The sequence below is a fragment of the Bacillus rossius genome, chromosome 10, assembly GCF_032445375.1.
Source record: "Bacillus rossius redtenbacheri isolate Brsri chromosome 10, Brsri_v3, whole genome shotgun sequence".
Taxonomy (NCBI): domain Eukaryota; kingdom Metazoa; phylum Arthropoda; class Insecta; order Phasmatodea; family Bacillidae; genus Bacillus; species Bacillus rossius.
The window spans coordinates 36,659,276-36,680,173 of NC_086337.1; the positions used below are offsets into that span (position 1 = coordinate 36,659,276).

General features: G+C 43.4%; 1 protein-coding gene across 5 annotated transcripts in view; it reads right to left on the minus strand.

The window, feature by feature from the left end:
• Window positions 1-20,898, minus strand: part of LOC134535955 (semaphorin-5A) — a 299,673-nt gene that overhangs the window by 24,010 nt on the left and 254,765 nt on the right. For all 5 annotated transcript variants that reach the window (XM_063375385.1, XM_063375383.1, XM_063375384.1 and 2 more), the window contains 8 exons: window positions 17,444-17,651; window positions 14,782-15,090; window positions 12,592-12,791; window positions 10,641-10,940; window positions 4,832-4,988; window positions 3,207-3,420; window positions 2,459-2,809; window positions 755-1,135 (listed from right to left, as the gene is read on the minus strand). In XM_063375385.1, the coding sequence (XP_063231455.1) occupies window positions 755-1,135; window positions 2,459-2,809; window positions 3,207-3,420; window positions 4,832-4,988; window positions 10,641-10,940; window positions 12,592-12,791; window positions 14,782-15,090; window positions 17,444-17,651 (2,120 nt within the window). The remainder of the gene's footprint in view (window positions 1-754; window positions 1,136-2,458; window positions 2,810-3,206; window positions 3,421-4,831; window positions 4,989-10,640; window positions 10,941-12,591; window positions 12,792-14,781; window positions 15,091-17,443; window positions 17,652-20,898) is intronic.

Genomic DNA, 20,898 nt, shown 5'->3' on the forward strand with positions numbered 1-20,898 from the left:
TCGATTCAAGCTGTAACAAATCTTCTGCCATGTAAGGAATCTTATATTTAGAATGGTAGGTCGTACGAACTGTTGATAATTTGGTTTTAAAATAAATTTCCGCACCCGGAAGAACTATAGGGACGCTGGTTCAAGTACCAAACCATCAGAGTCTAGCAGGCTCCGTCAGGATGAAGACAGTCTTCACTCCAACATGTGGAGTGGAGGCTATCGACCAATCACATTTCAAGCCAGACTTGTTAGCAAGTAAAGAACTGTTACTTGCTGAGCGAGTAGAGAAAATAAAGAAGCTGCTGAATAGCTGTACATAATCTCTGTTTTGCGAAAAGTTTAGCAGCACTCGCTGACAGCACCAAGCTCTGGAATGCAGTCGTTGCCACCACCAGAAGAGTGGAGCGGTGAGCACACGACCCTAAACAATTCGGTGGGATTCTACTCATAAGCGAGTAGAATGTTTGATATATTTGTACATGTCCAGGCAATAAATCAGTAAATGCTGATATGAATTATTAAATATATCAAAAATATGTCAGTTCAATTAACAATTTTTTCTCTTTGCTGTCAATTAATTAAAAAACAGAAAAGGATTGAGTAAGCCCCATTTTACAGGCTTAAATGTACCTGTTGCAAAAAAAAAAAACAGCTGTCAGTAATGGAGAAAAGACTTTGGGAGCAAAATTAGATTTACAGAGCATTTTAGATGACAATCGTTAACAACATTCTAAACAGTGTGCGCAGTTTGACGGACACGCACCTGTCTTCATGCAGGATCCGTCTGCGTTGCAGTATCTGTCCTCCTCCTTGACCGGGACGATCTTGAGCAGCGCGGGGTCGCCCACGGGCGCCTTGCACGAGAACCGGTACCGCCGCTCCAGGTACGACCCCCCGCCGCCGGCAGAGGCGTTGGTCGGCAGCCAGGGGGTCCACTGCGACAGCCGCCTCACCTCGGGGCAGGCGACGGCACCGCACGTCTCGTGGTCGGTGTGGCAGCCCTGGCAGTCCTGGCCGCCATGCTCCGGGGCGGGGTTGTCGCAGCGCCGCCGGCGCACCCTGTAGCCGCCCCCGCAAGAGGCAGAGCACTCGTCCCAGGGGCCCCACGAGCTCCAGCCTCCGTCGCGGGGAGGCGGGGTTAGCGCTGCAGGCACAATCACTACATCACCTACATGCCAACACACTTCACTAGGCTCTTTTAACAAGTGACATTTAACTATGGTATCAACCAATTAAAAATTTTACTTCTACAATAACGCACAAAAATAAATTCTCAACAAAAGTTTATTCTTTGTATACGGAAGTTAAATCTATTGCACTAATCTGCAATATTATAATTTAATTAGTGAAAGTAAATCTCTAAATGTATGTTCAGTAGATGATAAGTCAAGATTTCACTCTAGTGAAGTATAATATGTGATATAAAATTTTTTTTTTTGTCATGAACACTATTATTGACTTACCTTCAAAAACATCTTAATAGAATTTCACTGTAAATGCCATCATAAAATAAGAGCCACTGACAACATTGTTAATTATGTGAACTACATTTCCTGTAAATTAATGATACATGGTTGGAATGCTTGAACTTAGTTCCTTATATTCATGTATTACCAAATACATCTCAGAAAAAGTTTGTTATTGTATACAAAGCAAGCAAAGGTATTCGAATATATATGAAAATTAGTTGCTGTTTGAGCCACGTTAATAAACAATCAAGAGACGCAACTACTCAACATTCAACAACAAAAGAAAATCACGGTCGTTCATAAAGCAGGAAAGTCACAAGACAATCACCAACACCATAACATGAAAATTTCAGAACAGTAGAAATCAAATTGTCCCGACTTCTTTTGATGAATTCTTTTTATCATGTTAACCACGTGAGATTTTCCAAATTTAATTCAAAATTGTCATTTGCTTTCACACTTCAAACATTTAACAAGTGACAAATGTTGTGTATAATAAAAAACCAGATTATGTCTAAGTCTTTAAAATTATTCAGACTAAACACTTCACTTCTAACATGGAAGGCGGATGTATACGCAAGCTGTAACGCAAAAGTTTAAAGTTGACTAATTCTTGTGGCGTAGTTTAAAAACTCTTATTTGAAAACATTGTTATCTGAACTTCTTGCAGTCTTGTGTTTTTTGTAAACCCGGCCTTACAGTGCACAGTGTCTGTTGTTTGTAAACCCGGCGTTACAGTGCACAGTGTCTGTTTGTAAACCCGGCGTTACAGTGCACAGTGTCTGTTGTTTGTAAACCCGGCCTTACAGTGCACAGTGTCTGTTGTTTGTAAACCCGGCCTTACAGTGCACAGTGTCTGTTGTTTGTAAACCCGGCCGTGAAGTGCCCAGTGTCTGTTGTTTGTAAACCCGGCCGTGAAGTGCCCAGTGTCTGCCGACAGACTACGTACGAGGAGACCCGTCCTGAAAGTGTGGGGGGCTCGCGTCGGAGGTACGCACCGGGGCAGGGAGGGTTGGTCGTGCAGTATATCTCGCTGTGGTCGGGCCCCACGCACACGCGGCCGCCGTGAGCGGGCGCCGGGTTGCCGCACTGCCGCCGCCGCGTCTTCACGGCCATGCCGCACGTCTGGGAGCAGGCCGACCACGCCGACCAGGCGGTCCAGCCCCCGTGCACCGTGCAGTTGGCCACGGCCACCGAGACGCCCTCGCACGGCCGGCCGCCGTGCCGCGGCGCCGGGTTGTCGCAGTGCCGCCGCCGGCAGCTGCACTCGTCGCCGCCCGGCTCCGTTTGGCCCGGGCCCAGGTGCGAGCAGGGGAACCAGCTGGACCAGCTGCCCCAGCCCCCATCCACTGCGCGGCACGACAAACAACACATCTCTTCGTCAAACATTTCTGGGTGCTTTGTAATGCTTTTCATACACTTCGCAATAAAACAAAAAAAAAAAACTTTTAATTATTTTACTGAACAAAAAACAAGGACACAAATTTCAATGGCCGCAAACAGAAAGTAAAAACCATTTAATAAAGAAATATTTTTAAACTGTTAACAACGTATTGGGCAGGAATAAGCACGGAAAATGGGTTAAACAGAAATATCAGATAAAGACGTCAGTAATTCTTTGCTCGGTGCAAACATTAACATGCGTTCAACAGAGGAAGGGGTTAAGGGGACGTGAGTTAGAGCGGAAGATAAATGGCAGCCCAGTAAAGTCGCAGCGGGCAGTCGACGGGAGGGCTCCTCTCGCACCTGGATCGGTGAGCACAGGGCAGCGGGTGACGGACTGCTGCCAGTACTTGGCCAGCGGGTTGCGGTTGGGGGCGGTGGTGCACTGCTCTTTAAGCTCGTTCCAGCCGCAGTACGGGTCCATGGCGTTGAGGCAGGCCTCGCGGCTGCCGTGCCTGTCGCAGTGCTGCGCCGGGACGCGCAGCACGCCCTCCGTCAGCCCCACGTACACGGACTCCTGCACGGACACGAGGGGCACTGCACACGGGTTGCCAAACCCTAACGTGGCGAGGGAGCATGCCACCACATTCAATACAGGCCTGCTAAATGTTACTACTGCCACCACATTTAATACAGGACTGCCAAAATGTTACTACTGCCACCACATTCAATACAGGACTGCCAAAATGTTTCTACTGCCACCACATTCAATACAGGACTGCCAAAATGTTTCTACTGCCACCACATTCAATACAGGACTGCCAAAATGTTACTACTGCCACCACATTCAATACAGGACTGCCAAAATGTTACTACTGCCACCACATTTAATACAGGACTGCCAAAATGTTACTACTGCCACCACATTTAATACAGGACTGCCAAAATGTTACTACTGCCACCACATTTAATACAGGACTGCCAAAATGTTACTACTGCCACCACATTCAATACAGGACTGCCAAAATGTTACAACTTCAGGCAGAATACTTAAATATAGGCGAACTTAATTCTTCACTTCAATACCTCGTTAATAAAAACACTTTACTTTTTCTTCTCAATACTACTTCAATGTATAAAAATGAAGTTACTAATTAGCATGTATCTTGTACGAACTTTATCTCATCTGTATTACTGTTTTTTTTTTGCCTTTATATGTAAATACTCGTTTGGATTAATTTTGGAACAACTATATTTTTGTTTTAATTTGGTATGTTCAAACTTTTATCTAATTTTACATTTATCGACTACATGTATTTGTATCGGTAATATTGCTGTTTTATTACTTTCATGTCTGTACTTTTTGTATATTTAACTTTATTTACACTTTTATGTGTACCATACCATTGTTAAATTACATATTTATGGTCAAATGGACCAAAAAACCTAACAAAATAAAAACTTAAAACCTAACAGGCAAATTTTTATCCACCATGATATTTCAGTATCAACAGCAAATACCTACCATCTTTTCCCACCTGATTTTACACAAATTTGGTTTGTGACTGAACACAAAAACAAGAAATTAAGAATTATATCAGTAATACCCCAATTGTAAAATGGATCATGGACCAAGCAAATTAACCTGAGTTTTCCCTATACCCAGCAGGAAAGGGTACTTGCCCCTCACCCCTCCCTGCACTTAAAAGAGTTTGGGGAGCCCATAATGCTTCGATGAAAAGCCACACTATCTGTCTACTGATTGGCAGGATGGGGAGGAAATAGCATTATGATGGAAACATCCATTTTTGAATAACGAGTGTCTTACTCATATAAAAATGTTTTGTCAATTTTAATTGAGGTCTAATTAGTAACAAAGTTTATGGAAGTAAGCCCACAGAAAATTAAATCAGCGTGAAGCATGCACCCTCTTGGAAAAGGGTCAATACCCAAGCATTGAGCCCGAAATCAACAGCTATAATACTTACAGTCTCCTTGAGGTACTGCACAGTGTTGATTGGCACCGGGGACTCCCCGGAGTGCAGCTTCCACACTTCCACAACGCACGTCTCGTGAGTGCGCGAGAGTACGGATATCTTCTTCACGAAACCAGTGGTGGTCGCCACATACAGCACGTGCTGGTCACTGCAAAAAAAAAAAGAACAAAATTGTTAGTTCTGACTAGCCCTTGTCAGACCAACTTAAAATAAACTATGATGAACGTGATTTAACTGCATTCATTTCACAATTTTATTTTTTAACAAGAAATTTTCCAACCTGTTTTGCCACAATGTTAAGTTTCTCATCATATTATTAGGTATTGGAAACATAATTTACCTTGACTGATGTTGCAGATCTATATCAATATTTTATTTATACATATATATATATTATGTATATACACATATACATGCATGTATACAAGCGCTAAATTAAGCTATTGCACAAGGACACAAGTGTGAAAGTATGTACGTGTGCAAGTACACTGCGTCATTTATACCTCTCCCCAGCCGTCTTATACTCCTTTACCAGTTCCCCCAACTTGTACCTAACTATTCACCTCATCCATCTGAATTTTCGTTAACGCTCAAAAATTGTAGCCCCCTCAGAAAAGAAGTTTCACCCCAAAAAAAAATATTTATATGGCATTCCACCACTTTTGACTTTTTTAACTTTGAAATATTTTACATACAATGATTCCTTAGTGTGACCAATGTCAGCTCACTGTGAATATAAACATTGCAAAACAGTATGTTCCTAAAAGCACCTTCTTTAAATTATGTTTTTTTATATATATACTATTTGGTATCAGAATCTGACCACTTGTGACTATAGAGTAATTTTTTTTTCCACACCAAGATGATTTCTAAATAATTGGTGAAATTTTTAACAGTGGCGAACCGACCTTCGGATTTTGGTGAGGGCGAAGATGACCCAAGTGCTTTTGGGTATTGCTGAATACTAGGGATGGGTTGAGTACACATTTTTATCGATTCCGATACCGGTACCGATTCCTAAATTTCGATTCTCGATTCCGAGTCATTCCAGTTTTCGATTCCTGGTAATTCTGGTCACATAATTAAAACTACTTAAGAATTTAATGCATTACATAATGATAATAACATGTATAAAGGATAATTATAAACTTAGGATTAAATGTTAAGGTTTTTTTTTTTTTTTTTTTTTTTCAATTACCAGTGAAGAAGCATCTTCACATAAAGTTTGTTTGCTAGTAAGTACTAGGCTGTGCACAAAGAAGTTTAACATTTAGACAGGGTTCTTTAACAGGCGATAACGCCGATAACATAACATCTTTGTTCGAAATGGGTTCAAAGGTAGCACTACTTTTTTCTGTACCTTTTGACTTAGTTGGTGACAGTGCTGTAAACAAAAGTTTGTTTTTCTTCAAAGACTATTTTTTCTGGTAGTAATGTGTGCCAGGATTTCAAATGCTTCATTAAATTGGTTGCAGATTTGTAAGTACCGCTTCGTGAAATTTGCGCACTACAGTGATTACAAATTGCATAGTTGTCATTTTCACTATTGATGCGAAAATGTTCCCAAACTTTAGACATGTTGATACAACATCAGACCATTCGCATCGTAATTTGAAACGACAGTCGGCGAACATTTTTTTACTAACAAACTAGCAAAACACTTGAAAATAGTTTTAGCAAAACAATATTTGTGCCAAATAAATAGCATAGATGCGAAACAATTCACAGTAACCTCAATAGCACGACGGTGAATTACGCCGTAATTCACCGTCGCACATAGGGGTATTTCTTACATTTAGCTGGCCAAAAGTCCAATCCTCGGAATTGCACTCAGGTTAAAAAAAACCGGTTCCTAGAAAAGCCAGATAGTTGTGCGACCTAACCACATTGTTTTCATTTCACCCACCTCATTTTACAGATGGTAGTGTCAGTCGGAACTCAGGCATTGCTCGCAGTGGTTGTGTATACTAGATGTTCGTGCTTTAAAACTCAATATTTAAGTGTTTATTATTTTATGTTCTATTGTGAAAAGATAAATTCTGGTTATGGATTCTGTAACTCCTGGTAAGTAACTTTGTTTTTTTAGTCCAAATATTATAATTTTACAAACCCCCTTTTTTCTTTTTCACTTTTAAAAAAGGCTTTTAAATTCAGTTATTTTTATCAAAAATAGTAGTTTTGGGAGCCTTGTTGTTTAAGTGCCCGGCATTTCCCGGTTATGATGCTTATATATTCTTAAAATATAGTTATTATACTTTTGAAAAATGTATATATTGGTTCCAACTAATTCCTACTCCTCCATGTAGAGTGATTTAAAATTTATAATATGAAAATGTGAAAAACTCATGCTTCCGATACATTTTATTTCTATTATTTCAGAACCTTCTGGAAATAGTTTGATGACTCGTAAGGAAATATTTGACCTGGTGATATCACAAAACCATCTAGATTTTAATGGTGAATTAGAATACATCGAAGATTATTTGGTTTCACATAAACCTTATACCGAAGAACAAGTTATGGAAATAAAGCGTAATTTATCAAGATTGAGATCAGAAGTGAAAAATCGCTGGGTAACAGCAAAATACAGAAGTGATTTATTTGTGAAAAACAGTGAAAAGTGGTTGAGTGGAGTGTTTAAATTACCTGTATTAGTGACAAGAAGAAGACCGGGTAGACCAACAAAATCATTTCAAGACATTAGTGAGCGAAGCAAAAGACACAAGACTGAGGGTATACGTTTGTCTGATAGCCCTGAGAAAATTATCTATGCAGCTGAAATGGAATTGAGAGCCCAAGGAAATAGATGTGCGTCAAATATACTGAAATAGATTTCAGAAAGTAAGGATCGTGCTAAGGAGTACAGGAATTCAATCGATTGTGACAAGGCACATGCCAAGCAAGTTTGTCCGGAGGAAGCACTAGCAATGTTTGTAGATGCTGATTTGTCAAGGATGCAATATGACAGAATCAGACAAACAACAGGAAATCTTCCCTGCTACTCAGTTTTGCAGCAATATAAAAATCATTGTTATCCTTCCGATGAATCTTTCAACATAACTGAAACCTGTGCCGAAGTGAATTTACAAGGTGTCGTGAACCACACAGCCGAAAGATTACTTTTACATTTAGAAGAAGTTTTGAAAACCCTTGACGATAGTGAAAATACTTTCCGAATGATTTGTAAATGGGGATGTGATGGCTCACAACAGGCTCAGTTCAAACAAAAGTTTGAAAATGATAGCGGATACGACTCACACATTTTTCAAAGTTATTTTGTGCCTCTGCGTATAGTGTATGGAATGGAAAATAAAATATTGTGGCAGAACCCAACTCCATCGTCACCCCGCTACTGTAGACCTATCCGTATACGCTTTGTAAAGGAGACAGTTGACATAACGAAGGAAGAAATCAGTTACGTGGAAAGTGCGGCAAATAAATTGGAACCAACAACAGTAACAATTGGTGGAAGGCCATACATTGTAGAAAACAAGATGATGCTTACAATGATAGACGCAAGTGTGCAATGCGGCAACAGGCACAAAATCTACAATGAGATGTTATATATGTGGAGCTACATCTAAAGATTTCAACGATTTGAATAAAACAAGTGAGATTAATGTAGATTCGTTAATATTCGGTTTGTCTATTTTATACGCCAGGATTCGGCTATTTGAAAGCTTACTGCATATTGCTTACAAACTTGGCGTGCAATATTTACCCGCTAAATCTGAAGCAGACAAACCTTTAATACAAAAGAACAAAGAAAGAATTCAAGACGAATTTAAAAGCAAGCTAGGTCTCCGCGTAGATTTTCCCAAAGCTGGATTCGGAAACACTAATGACGGAAAAACAAGTCAACGATTTTTTGAAGATCCTGAGTTGGCAGCTGAAATAACAGGCCTGGATGTTACTTTCATTCAAAGAATAAAAGTGATTCTTGAATGCATTTCAAGCGGGTACAAAATAGATGTGAAAAAATTTCAGAAATTTACTAGAGAGGCTGCAGAACTTTATGTTGAATTGTATGGTAGGCATAACATGACGCCTACCATGCATAAACTATTGATACATGGTTCTATAATAATAGAGAATGCCCTTTTGCCTATAGGACAATTGTCTGAAGAGGCAGCAGAAGCCAGAAATAAGCATTTCCGTTCATACAGGCAGAATTTCGCAAGGAAATTTAATAGAGTAGACAGTAATACAGATATTTTAAATAGGCTGTTGTTAACATCTGATCCCCTGCTTTCATCAAGGCGAACAATGATCAAGAAAAAACGAAATTCTTTTATGAAGGAAACATCGGAAATCTTGATATGTGAAGAAAGTTAAGGCTTTTTCCATTTAATATTTATATTTTCAGTTTTAAAATATAATTATAATTTTTTATTTTAATTTAGTTAGTAGATACGTATATAGTTGTCCACTTTAATTATTAACCAATATAAATTTTACTTACAAGAACTTTCATTTTCTTTCGCTATTTGTTTTCGCTTTTGCTTTTTGCTACATTGCATTGCTGGAAATTAGAAGTGAAGATACTTTTGCAGACAAGTTTTTATAAATTACAGATTATTTTCCAAACGTTTAAGAGCGATAAATAATTTTGTCCCGCTAGATTAGTCCAATACCCCTATGTGCGTCGTGCTATTGAGGTTACTGTGAATTGTTTCGCATCCATGCTATTTATTTTGCACAAATATTGTTTTGCTAAAACTATTTTCAAGTGTTTTTCTAGTAATTATTACGGTTTTCCTTTGCAAGAAATAAAAATGAGCCTCTGTTGGCGGTATGGCCAGAGAATTCTTTGAAATCGATTGTTGCTTTCATTATACAATTTGTCCCGTACGCAACGAATCAGTACGTTTCGACTTGACTTTATATTTTATGGCCACCAGAGATTTTGTGGAGGCCATCATCCTTGAATGGCTCACAACTAAAATGGTGACGACACGTGATGTGATCTCGTTTCATAACCGTCACTTTCTTCACAAAAAACAATGGACTTTTCTTAACTGCAAATAAAATTAATAAGTCTTTTAACAATTTATTTACGTCTAATACATGAGTGAGGAATAATGTTCTTCGATCGTGGAGTTTTAATTAGAGGTTAAACATGCCCGGTAACATTGTTTTTATTTATTTTTATTCGTATAAAATTAATATTTAATAATAATGAGCATTATTAGGAATTTTATGCGCATACGGCAGGTAAGATATATTAAAATAAGTAAGTAAAGTTCAGACGAAAATATATTACTACTGTATTTTCATAACTTAACCGATTCCTAACCTACCTTGCCCTTTTTTAGTACCCGATACTGAGTACCCAAATTTTTTAATAATCGGTGGTATCGAGGAATCTGAGAATCGAATCGACCCATCCCTACTGAATACCCAACTCCGAGATGAAGGGGGTTCGTAGTTTTTAAAAAATAGCTTCCTTGAAAAATTTCTACTTCAAAGGATTTCTGGCATCAAAAACTTAAGGTTTCACTTGACTATTTTTTAAAGATTACTTGAGTTCAATTAAAAATTTCACATAATAGGTTAGCAGTAAAAAAAAATTGCTTTTACATATCAAAAATAACTGAAATTGCATCTAAGGTTAAATTCGGAAAAGGATAAATTTTTTTAGTCATACCTCCGGCTATTTTTTAGTTCTACTGATTATGGGATTGGGGGGTGGGGAATCTCCTCCACCAACCCTTCCATATGGCTGCTGCTGATTAGAGCCAGGAATGGCCGAAACACGAAGAACTAGTTGCGAGAGCACAGAAGGGACTGCAGGCGGCACCTGTAGAGGTTTGTGGACATGACGTCCACCGCGATGTGGGTGAGGGTCTCCAGCTGGCCGGTGTAGAGCGGGCCGAGCGTGGTCGGCTGCACCGCGTGGTCCATCAGCTGGTACTTGGACGAGTCCAGCAGCTGGCGGGACTGGGGTGCCGCCGCCTGGCACTCGAAGTGGTGGCGGCGAGGGGTGTGGTGGGGCTCCCAGGCCGAGCCGCTGCTCGACTGGTGCTTGAACGGGCCCGCAAACGCGGAGTTGATCGCCGTCATGTTGAAGGCGCAGATCGCCGAGCCCGGTATGCTGTTGCTGCAACAACAATCAACGAATCAAAAAAATTATGTCTATGTAAACAAATTTTTATTACCCTTTTTTTTTTCAATTAATATTTTAATACTAGGGTCTTTTTAATACCTCATCTGGGGAATTATTTTTAGAACAAGGAATTTTTTAAATTCTATTCTGTTTTTCTATCACTAGTGAATTTTTGCCTCATGTTAGGCAATAAAAAAATCTAATTAAATACATATAATGAATCAGTGCTTAATGCCTTGTCAACAACAGGATCATTAGATGAGAGTTGATGAGAGTGGAGTACCGATAGACAACCGGGTGAGGGAAAACAAGAGTACACTGAGCAAACCCACTGCAAATTTAAGTCGTCAAGACTTTGGTGAAACATGGAAAAGCTTTATTATTCCAAGAGCACTGAGGTTGCTCCACATTAAGTATTCATGCCTTGACAAGGCCAGAATCTTTTGCATTCAAATAGTTTCATGAAACTTTAACTAAAAATACCAAAAAGAGCATAATGCTGTATTCACATGTCACTATGTTGAAATTCCAGATTCATATACTTTATCTTCTGTTCCAGAACAACTTCATAAAATACAATATCCAGAGCCAGTGAAAACACTGTAGAACTGATGAGTACAAAATATTGATCTGTATCATTTTTACCTAAAAATGTTCTGAAAAATGAAAATAAATGAAATTATGTTTGCAATTTTGCTTCTATAGACATTCTATATTTGATTTTAACAAGCACGCACACAATTGAGACAGTCCAGAGTATGCACGGTGCCTGCACGCTTCAGCCCAGCGCCCTCGACAAAGGGACTCCCAGCAGGAAGTGGCAGTTAGGCCAATTGGCGACGATGAGGGGGCAACTCGCGACATTCACGCATGACACTAAGCACTTCAGTTAGCACTTCCTCGATCTGACCGCCCCCTGTCAAAGGCCCTGCCAACCCTACAACACCACTTAACCCCGCGCCCCCCTTCCCTGGCTCTAGGGTGCTTGCGAGGCTCCGGTGAATGAACCCCGGCACCAATGCCGACCTTGAACACGCTACACAGAGATTTGTGATGGAGACTGCAGTAGCATCCTGAAATCAGGGTGTATCTGGACACTAGGTGAGAAAATTAAATTCTTCCCAAGTAATACATACAAATTAATTTTTCTAATTATTGGTATGAAGAAATGATGCATAGGGCAAAATAACATTTTTAAATTTTTTGCTGGCCCTCTTAATTTTTTGCACTATCACACAAAAAAATTATCCAAATGATTTTTATAACATTTTAAAATAATATAGGTAGTATATTGTTATATTAATATTTAAGGCAATTTTTATTCTGACAACCAGTGGCGGATCCAGGATTTTGGTTTGGGAGGGGCTTAACCCAGCTGAGGCTAGGCTTTATCAAGGCAAACACTAAAACAATAGTGGACCCAGATGCTTTTGGAGGGGGCTTGAGCCCCTTAGTCCCTCCTCTGGATCCGCTACTGCTGACAACTTACATAGCTCCTGCAGAAGGAATATCTTTGTTTGTGTGGCATTTTGGGAATACTTTGAATGGATTTGAATTGGTGTGTTCAATAACAACAAAGTCACTGGCATAACCAGTAGCATACTGCAAAAATTTTAAAATTATAATACAATCAAACAAGGCTCACCTCGGGGTTGTAAACGTGGCATACACCATGTCCACTGAAGGCACGTATGCCATGCCCTGGATCTCGTCGAAGTAGAAAGGATACTCCCCCGGGAGGGAGCAGTTGAGTCTCGCCTTCACGAACGTGGTCCAGTTGTCCTTCAGCATCAGCTCCCCTCCGCTGTCATTCTTGCACACTCGTGCGATGCGGGAATAGATTATCTGCAATCGCAACACGTCTCTTTATTAATTCAAGTTTATGCACAAGTGCTTGAAAATCCATTAGTAAATAAGCAAGTGTAGGTTGAATTATACACGAGAGAGTAGCCTAGTTTATATTTGTATAGAAAAGGTAAGATAACAATCAGAAACTTGTTAGTCACAATGTCAGAATGGGTATCCAACTTAAAACTGAAAAGAAGGGGGGGGGGAAGAGAGGAAATTTCTTGGAATTTGACAGAAAGGGGACATTATTATTTTTTTTTCACAGTTTAATCTCTTTAAGAATGGAGGTTATTTATGGCACAGTATAGTAATAAATAATAACACAAGGAAGAAAACTCTTAATTAAAAAAAAATCATAGTTTGTGAGGATTAGCTCCTTGTCGAGTGTTTGATTCATTTTTTACACTTTAGAAGGGGGGACACTGCTCACCAACCCCCCCCCCCCCAAACCCTTTTCACAAAACCCATCCCTGGATACACCCACGGTTGGTGATACAAAACTAGTAAACTGATAAGTATATTCTAACAGGTACCTCACTGAAGTTTCATTGCATCAATGATAATCGCGAGGAAGGGGGTTGAGGAAGGGGGTTGAGGAATGGGGTTGAGGAATGGGGGTGAGGAAAGGGGGTGAGGAAGGGGGTGAGGAAGGGGGGTGAGGAAGGGGGTGAGGAAGGGGGTGAGGAATGGGGTTGAGGAAGGGGGTGAGGAATGGGGTTGAGGAAGGGGGGTGAGGAAGGGGGTGAGGAAGGGGGTGAGGAATGGGGTTTAGGAATGGGGTTTAGGAATGGGGTTTAGGAATGGGGTTTAGGAATGGGGTTTAGGAATGGGGTTTAGGAATGGGGTTTAGGAATGGGGTTTAGGAATGGGGTTTAGGAATGGGGTTTAGGAATGGGGTTTAGGAATGGGGTTTAGGAATGGGGTTTAGGAATGGGGTTTAGGAATGGGGTTTAGGAATGGGGTTTAGGAATGGGGTTTAGGAATGGGGTTTAGGAATGGGGTTTAGGAATGGGGTTTAGGAATGGGGTTTAGGAATGGGGTTTAGGAATGGGGTTTAGGAATGGGGTTTAGGAATGGGGTTGAGGAATGGGGTTGAGGAATGGGGTTGAGGAATGGGGTTGAGGAATGGGGTTGAGGAATGGGGTTGAGGAATGGGGTTGAGGAATGGGGTTGAGGAATGGGGTTGAGGAATGGGGTTGAGGAATGGGGTTGAGGAATGGGGTTGAGGAATGGGGTTGAGGAATGGGGTTGAGGAATGGGGTTAGGAATGGGGTGAGGAAGGGGGTGAGGAAGGGGGTGAGGAAGGGGGTGAGGAAGGGGGTGAGGAAGGGGGTGAGGAAGGGGGTGAGGAAGGGGGTTGAGGAAGGGGGTTGAGGAAGGGGGGTGAGGAAGGGGGGTGAGGAAGGGGGTGAGGAAGAGGGTGAGGAAGAGGGTGAGGAAGAGGGTGAGGAAGGGGGTGAGGAAGGGGGTGAGGAAGGGGGTGAGGAAGGGGGTGAGGAAGGGGGTGAGGAAGGGGGTGAGGAAGGGGGTGAGGAAGGGGGTGAGGAAGGGGGTGAGGAAGGGGGTGAGGAAGGGGGTGAGGAAGGGGGTGAGGAAGGGGGTGAGGAAGGGGGTGAGGAAGGGGGTGAGGAAGGGGGTGAGGAAGGGGGTGAGGAAGGGGGTGAGGAAGGGGGTGAGGAAGGGGGTGAGGAAGGGGGTGAGGAAGGGGGTGAGGAAGGGGGTGAGGAAGGGGGTGAGGAAGGGGGTGAGGAAGGGGGTGAGGAAGGGGGTGAGGAAGGGGGTGAGGAACGGGGGTGAGGAACGGGGGTGAGGAACGGGGGTGAGGAACGGGGGTGAGGAACGGGGGGGAAGGAAGGGGGAAGGAAGGGGGAAGGAAGGGGGAAGGAAGGGGGGAATGGTTAAGTTTTTCCCAGAAAATGATATCTTAGCCATGTAAGTACGTAATGATCGGGGAAAAGGCGGGGAGGAGCCCGAGACGGAGGCCCACCTTGCCGCAGTTGATGTACTCGACGGCGCTCTCGCGGAACAAGAAGTACACGAAGCCGTCCCGCTCGAAGGAGCCCACGAACTGCGGGTCGTTGAGCCACTTGCTGTTGTACTGGTTGGTGCGCAGCGTGGCGCGGTCGCCGGTGCTCATGCTGCGGTAGATGGCCGGGTCGGCGCCCGAGAAGTCGGCGGGGCTGCCCACGAAGTACTGGCCGCCCCTCGTCAGCAGCGCAGTCACGTTGGCCAGAGGGTTGTAGGGGCACTTGGCCACGCCCTTCACCAGCTCTAGCACGTTGTTCACGTTCTCTAGCTGCAGCAACACACACACACCCTCCCCCTCCTGAACACTTTTTATATATATATATATATATATATATATATATAGTTGTGGCCTACAGCTTTCGCACATAGCCAAAGGGTCATTATGTGCAGCGTTGAATCTCAATTTCCAGTCCTTATCAAATAGAATATATATTTTACACCCATGCCTTACCCGCAGTGGCGTAGCCAGGATTTGTGTATGGGGGGTGTAAAGAAGCATCCCCCCCCCCCCTGGGAAAATTCGGATTTTAAGGTATAAAATTGTGCTATTTTAGCAGTTTTCGGTACTTAAATTTAAATATTGTAATGGTAAAAAATTTTATTAATTTTAATATGAAATTTGCTTGAGTGATGAATAATAAATTAATTAAAGATTTGGTGCTAAGGGGGGGAGGGTTGGAACCCCTAAACCCCCCCCCCCTGGTTACGCCCCTGCAACCGGACTCGAACCCAGGAACCCTCGCACCGTAAGCCGGTGTGCATCCGACTACGCTGCGGAGGTCGGCTCCTGAACACTGCTCATGCCTGCTGCTTCGTCAGGGTGTCCACAAGGAAAAAAAATTTTTCGTACCAACTTAGGCGAGAAAAAAGTACTAGATTTGAAAAAAATAAAGTGCTAAATTATAATTTGTTATGATTTTAACAATCTAGGAAGTTATAATGACATTGCAATGCTCTAACTTAAATATCACACCCCACACACACACACACACACACACACACACACACACACACACAAACACACGCATTCCACAGTTTTTTAAAAATAATTACGCTTGATAATAAAACATATTGGAGTTACTGTAATAATATTATCTTAAAGAGAAAAGTACTAGATCTGAGCGTAATGTACTAGACCACTAAAAAACTTATAACAGTACTAGATCTAGTACGAAAGTAGTAACTGTTGACACCCTGTGCTTCGTGTGCCAACCGGTGCTTCTTCCAGACTTCTCTCTGGGAGAGCTTCGTGTAATGTAGTCAAATAGCTCCAGTTATCATGAGGGGCAGGGGCACAACAAGGGGGGAGGAGGGTATTTCCCCCCCCCCCTCCTTTTCTGAAACCTTAAAGTGGGGGCAAACGGTGGCAAAGAAAGTGCTGTGTAATCAATTTTTAGATAGTAAAACTGCTTAAATAGCATCATTTTCCACCTTGAAATACAAATTTTCCCGGGGGAGGACCCCCGGACCAACCCGCTTCAATAGGGGGGATCATTAATTCTTTATAAAAAGGTATATTGCCCCCCCCCCTTTTGGAAATTTAGTTGTTGCGCCCCTGATGAGGGAGGTGTAGTGGACTGGCTAATCTTAAAAGTATATTTAATTTTATGGCATGTACTGTTTCTAAAATCACATTATCATTGATTGAACTAATTTGCAAATGACAACCAAGTTGTACGTGCTAAACCAAAAACACTTAGTTGGCAAACGTCATTGTAAGGATGGCCAGTGGTGAATAACAATATACAGTTCAAGGTATTTAATCCGGCACGTACCAGACAACGAACGTCAATATGGGTTTTAAAAAAAACGCTATAAGTTGTAGTAAGCTGCTCAGTAGAAAGTAGACGAATAAAAATGAGCACTACCGTTTAAAAATGTTCCTGGTATCACATTGCGTCCGCGACTCTGATATATTCTTCAAAAAATCGTTACGTAAACGGAACCTGCTACAAACAAGGAACACTTCCGCCTACTGAAATGAAAACCGACAGTAATGTGAAACTACCAATGGGTTGGAATTCTCGACACGAGCAGTAATGCGACCTGGACAACCAAGGTCAATAGACGTAATCCATCCCAATCGTAGTGCCGGATTACCGAATGCGTCTGATTTTATAATGTGCCTGATAATAGACTGTGCCTGATAATAGACTGTGCCTGATAATAGACTGTGCCTGATAATAGACTGTGCCTGATAATAGACTGTGCCTGATAATAGACTGTGCCTGATAATAGACTGTGCCTGATAATAGACTGTGCCTGATAATAGACTGTGTCTGATAATAGACTGTGTTTGATAATAGACTATGTTTGATAATAGACTGTGCCGGATTGTATAATGTGCCGGATTGTATAATGTGCCGGATTGTATAATGTGCCGGATTGTATAATGTGCCGGATTGTATAATGTGCCGGATTGTATAATGTGCCTGATTGTATAATGTGCCGGATTGTATAATGTGCCGGATTGTATAATGTGCCGGATTGTATAATGTGCCGGATTATAGAATGTGCCGGATTATAGAATGTGCCGGATTATATAATGTGCCGGAACACCTGGTGGGCCGGGCAAGGAAATGCTGGATGAACTGTAACCGTGTGCAGCAGAGTGGCCGAACCTCTCTCCAGGAGCACTGCGGCGAGAAGGCGTTGGTGCCGCACGCGAACAGCCTCTTGCCGTTGGTCAGCAGCACCTTGACGTAGTTGTGGCAGCTGGCCTCGGACTGGCCCTTCACCTGGCACAGGGCCGCCTTGTCGCCGGGCGCCGGCCACGAGGCCTTCTCCAGCAGGGTCAGCCCCCGCAGGGACAGGCGGTACAGGGCGTCCCTGCAACAACCAGAGGAACGAGCCGTGGTACAAGGGGGAAGGTTCGGCGGCGCAAGAACACACTCAGTCGTCGCGCACACAACCTGCCCTCTCCTCCGACCATGGATCAGGGGGTTCACCCCACCACCAGGGGCGCAACAACGGGGGGGGGGGGGGCAGGGTATTTGCCCCCCCCCCCTTAAACTATGAATTGGGATCAAACGGGGGCCAAAGAGAGTGCTGTGAAATCAATTTTTAGATAGTAAAACTACTTAAATAACACCATTTCCCACCTTGAAATACAAATTTTCCCGGGGGAGGACCCCCCGACCACCCCGCTTCAATAGGGGGGATCGACGATTCTTTATAAAAATTGTATATTCCCCCCCCCCCCTTTTGTAAATTTAGTTGTTGCGCCCCTGCCCGCCACACTCCCTGAGCGGTGGTCTTCGGGCTGGCTTCGCCGAGCTGCAGCACGAGACGGGTGGAAAACAGGCAATATTTTTTTTCATAAACAGCGGAAAAGAAATCTCGGAATATACAGCGACGACTATAGGTCGAGTCGCGGTTCTGTTTCCAGTCCGTTAACAATAATGTAACAACACAGACCAACAGAAGTGGTCTAACGACGACGAAGACGGATTAAATGCAGGCAGACGACAAACCTGGGCAACGCAGCAAACATGCAAAACACAATGATGAAGATAAAACAAGTACTATGGACAACACAAATACGATAGCAATGACGAACACAGAATGTTCCATTCCAAATCTGTCCAAATCTGTCTCGTCGTTGCTAGCCCACTGTGTTCGTCTGTGGTGTTATACTGTTACGATTTACCGCGGGTTCGTAAAGGATAGCCCAATTAAAGATTGTATTTCACACACAGTTTTATTTATTTCCACTACTTATGTCACTTACAATTAATCTTCTAAGATGGCAAATAATTAACTACACTGAAGGTAATGTCTATTCCCCAGCCACTCGTACCACACACCTCGCTGGGCCGCAACTCTGGCGCAACTCTCGCTGCAGCACCCCTCGTGGGTCTCCTAGGCGGGACTCCGTCGCCGCACTCCGCCGCCGCCGTCACACCCTTCGCCGAGATCCCACTCGACGCCTCACTCGGAACTTCACTGACTCCGCCGCGCCCGCGACTCTATCGCCCGGAAACTCCGCCGCGGGAAAACTCCCGACTCCACTGAACTAACTCACTCACTCCCTGCCCTGGAACCTTCGTCCAAGGACTTTGCCACTCTGCCGCAACCGCGGCACTATCGCCCAGAAACTCCGCCGCGGGAGAACTCCCGACTGAACACTCCAAACTGACTCTCTACTGACTCCCCGCCCTGACGTCCTCGGGCCTATATATAGGCCCCGGCGCAATTCCAGAACTCACGAGAGCGGCCGGGGCCTGTCGCGTCACTCCGAGCCGTCCCGACGGCAGAAATCTCTCGAAAACACGTGTCGGCGGCTCGCGCAACTCCCAGCTGTCCGGTGTCAGTTACGTGTCAAAGGCAGGGCGCCGCGCGGGGATAGGTGGAAAGGAGGGGGGAAAGCGACAATCCTTATCATCTTCCAGGCGCGCGCGGCACATATCATATTGCGGCAGTCGCCAGCCAGCTTAGCACCTGCGTCCCGGCCAATGTCACGTTCGTGCAACAATACTATTTTTTTTTTCATGACTACGTTCCTTCAATTGGAATTATTGTGCCGTCATATTTAGTGGTTGAACATTTTTTTTTGTCCGTGCTGTCGTCGTTTGTTTTGTCCATAATTCTTGTTTAGTTCCATCGTTGGTTTGTTAGCCCGACATCAGCCGATTCATTCTTGTTTTCTGTGAAATTTTTTTTTACCTTCATATATTTTTTTCCCCCATGACAAACAGTGCAAAACTGCAATGACGTATGTCGATAAAAACTGCGTTGAATCAATGTGCTATCACTAGACTGGAAAAATTCGCGAGTTCGATGACCTCTAGGGTAGACTCCACAATCCTCTACACACTCAGGCAAATGCCACCTGCTTTTTGGCTATTGACTGATGACACCTGTCAACTGGGACGCTTGCGTTTCGATACTCTTTTGGTTGAAGGTTTTTCATTGGCTCAAAGTCCTTCAGATAAACCGAGTCAATCACAGAAGCAATATAAAGATACAGTTGTTTGTATGATAGTATAAAATGACTCGAACCCGCGAATTTTTCCGGTCTCTAGCTATCACGTTCCAAAATATATATTTATAGTGTTCACCAACTTCTGGTGCTACTGCAGTCCAGGCGCTCAGTTCAGTTGCTAGTGCGGAGAGCACAGTTAGCGACCAGTGCGTCGCGGAACTGACACTGTCATTCATCACTGCCGGTAGCGAGCCGCCCGGCCCGCATGCCTGTCTGTGGCCTCGAACCAGGGGCTCGCCTGGAGTCCCAGGACACTTAAGGCCCGTCTACAATAGCTATGTCCTAAACCGTGTCCGAAGGACACTCGTCGCCGATTGGTCCACGTGACCCTCTGACGTCATGCGTCAAGTGGGCGAAGGTCCGGACCTACCTGGTCCGAAGACATTCGTCAATTTGAACTTTTTGTCCCAACCTGTGTACTTCGGACACAGAAAAAGAACATAACACTCACGATATTTGAATTTCCGGTTCCCGTTTGAAAACGTGGTGTTTGTTTTTGTTATTGAAGGAAATGTAAGGTGTTGTAAGTCAAGAAGAGCCACTTTGTCTTACTGAATAAATAAATATATAATATTGAACTCCCACAACTTTCATAAGTTCAATCTCAAACTACAAAGCATCAAAACAATAAACAAAATCATTTGGTCAGGCACATTTACTGCGCTCTGGTGACAATTTTAGAAATCAATACATTCGGACATCGGACATCGCAATTGTGGACAGGGCAGTTTTCGGTGAGACAGTGTGACGGTCACTCACATTCGGATAAGGACACAGACCACGGCACAGGTTCGGACTATTGTAGACGGGCTTGTGTAGTTTTGGCGGTTCTGTGCGAGTGTTTTTTAAACCATGTGGCTGTGTTGCCTTGCTGTGTAACTGCAGTCCAGGGATGAGGCGCCGTGGTAGAGGGAGGGGGGGGGGGGAGACGCCCCGCGCCGGCGCCGACGGGAACCTGTCGCCGGGAGGGGGGGGGCGCGGGGATGGACAGGGGCCAGGGACCAGGCACCGGCAAAGAGAACAAGAGAAAAGCAAATTATGATCCTAATTACCGATTCAAGGCACGGCCAATTTACGGCCCCGGTGGCATTG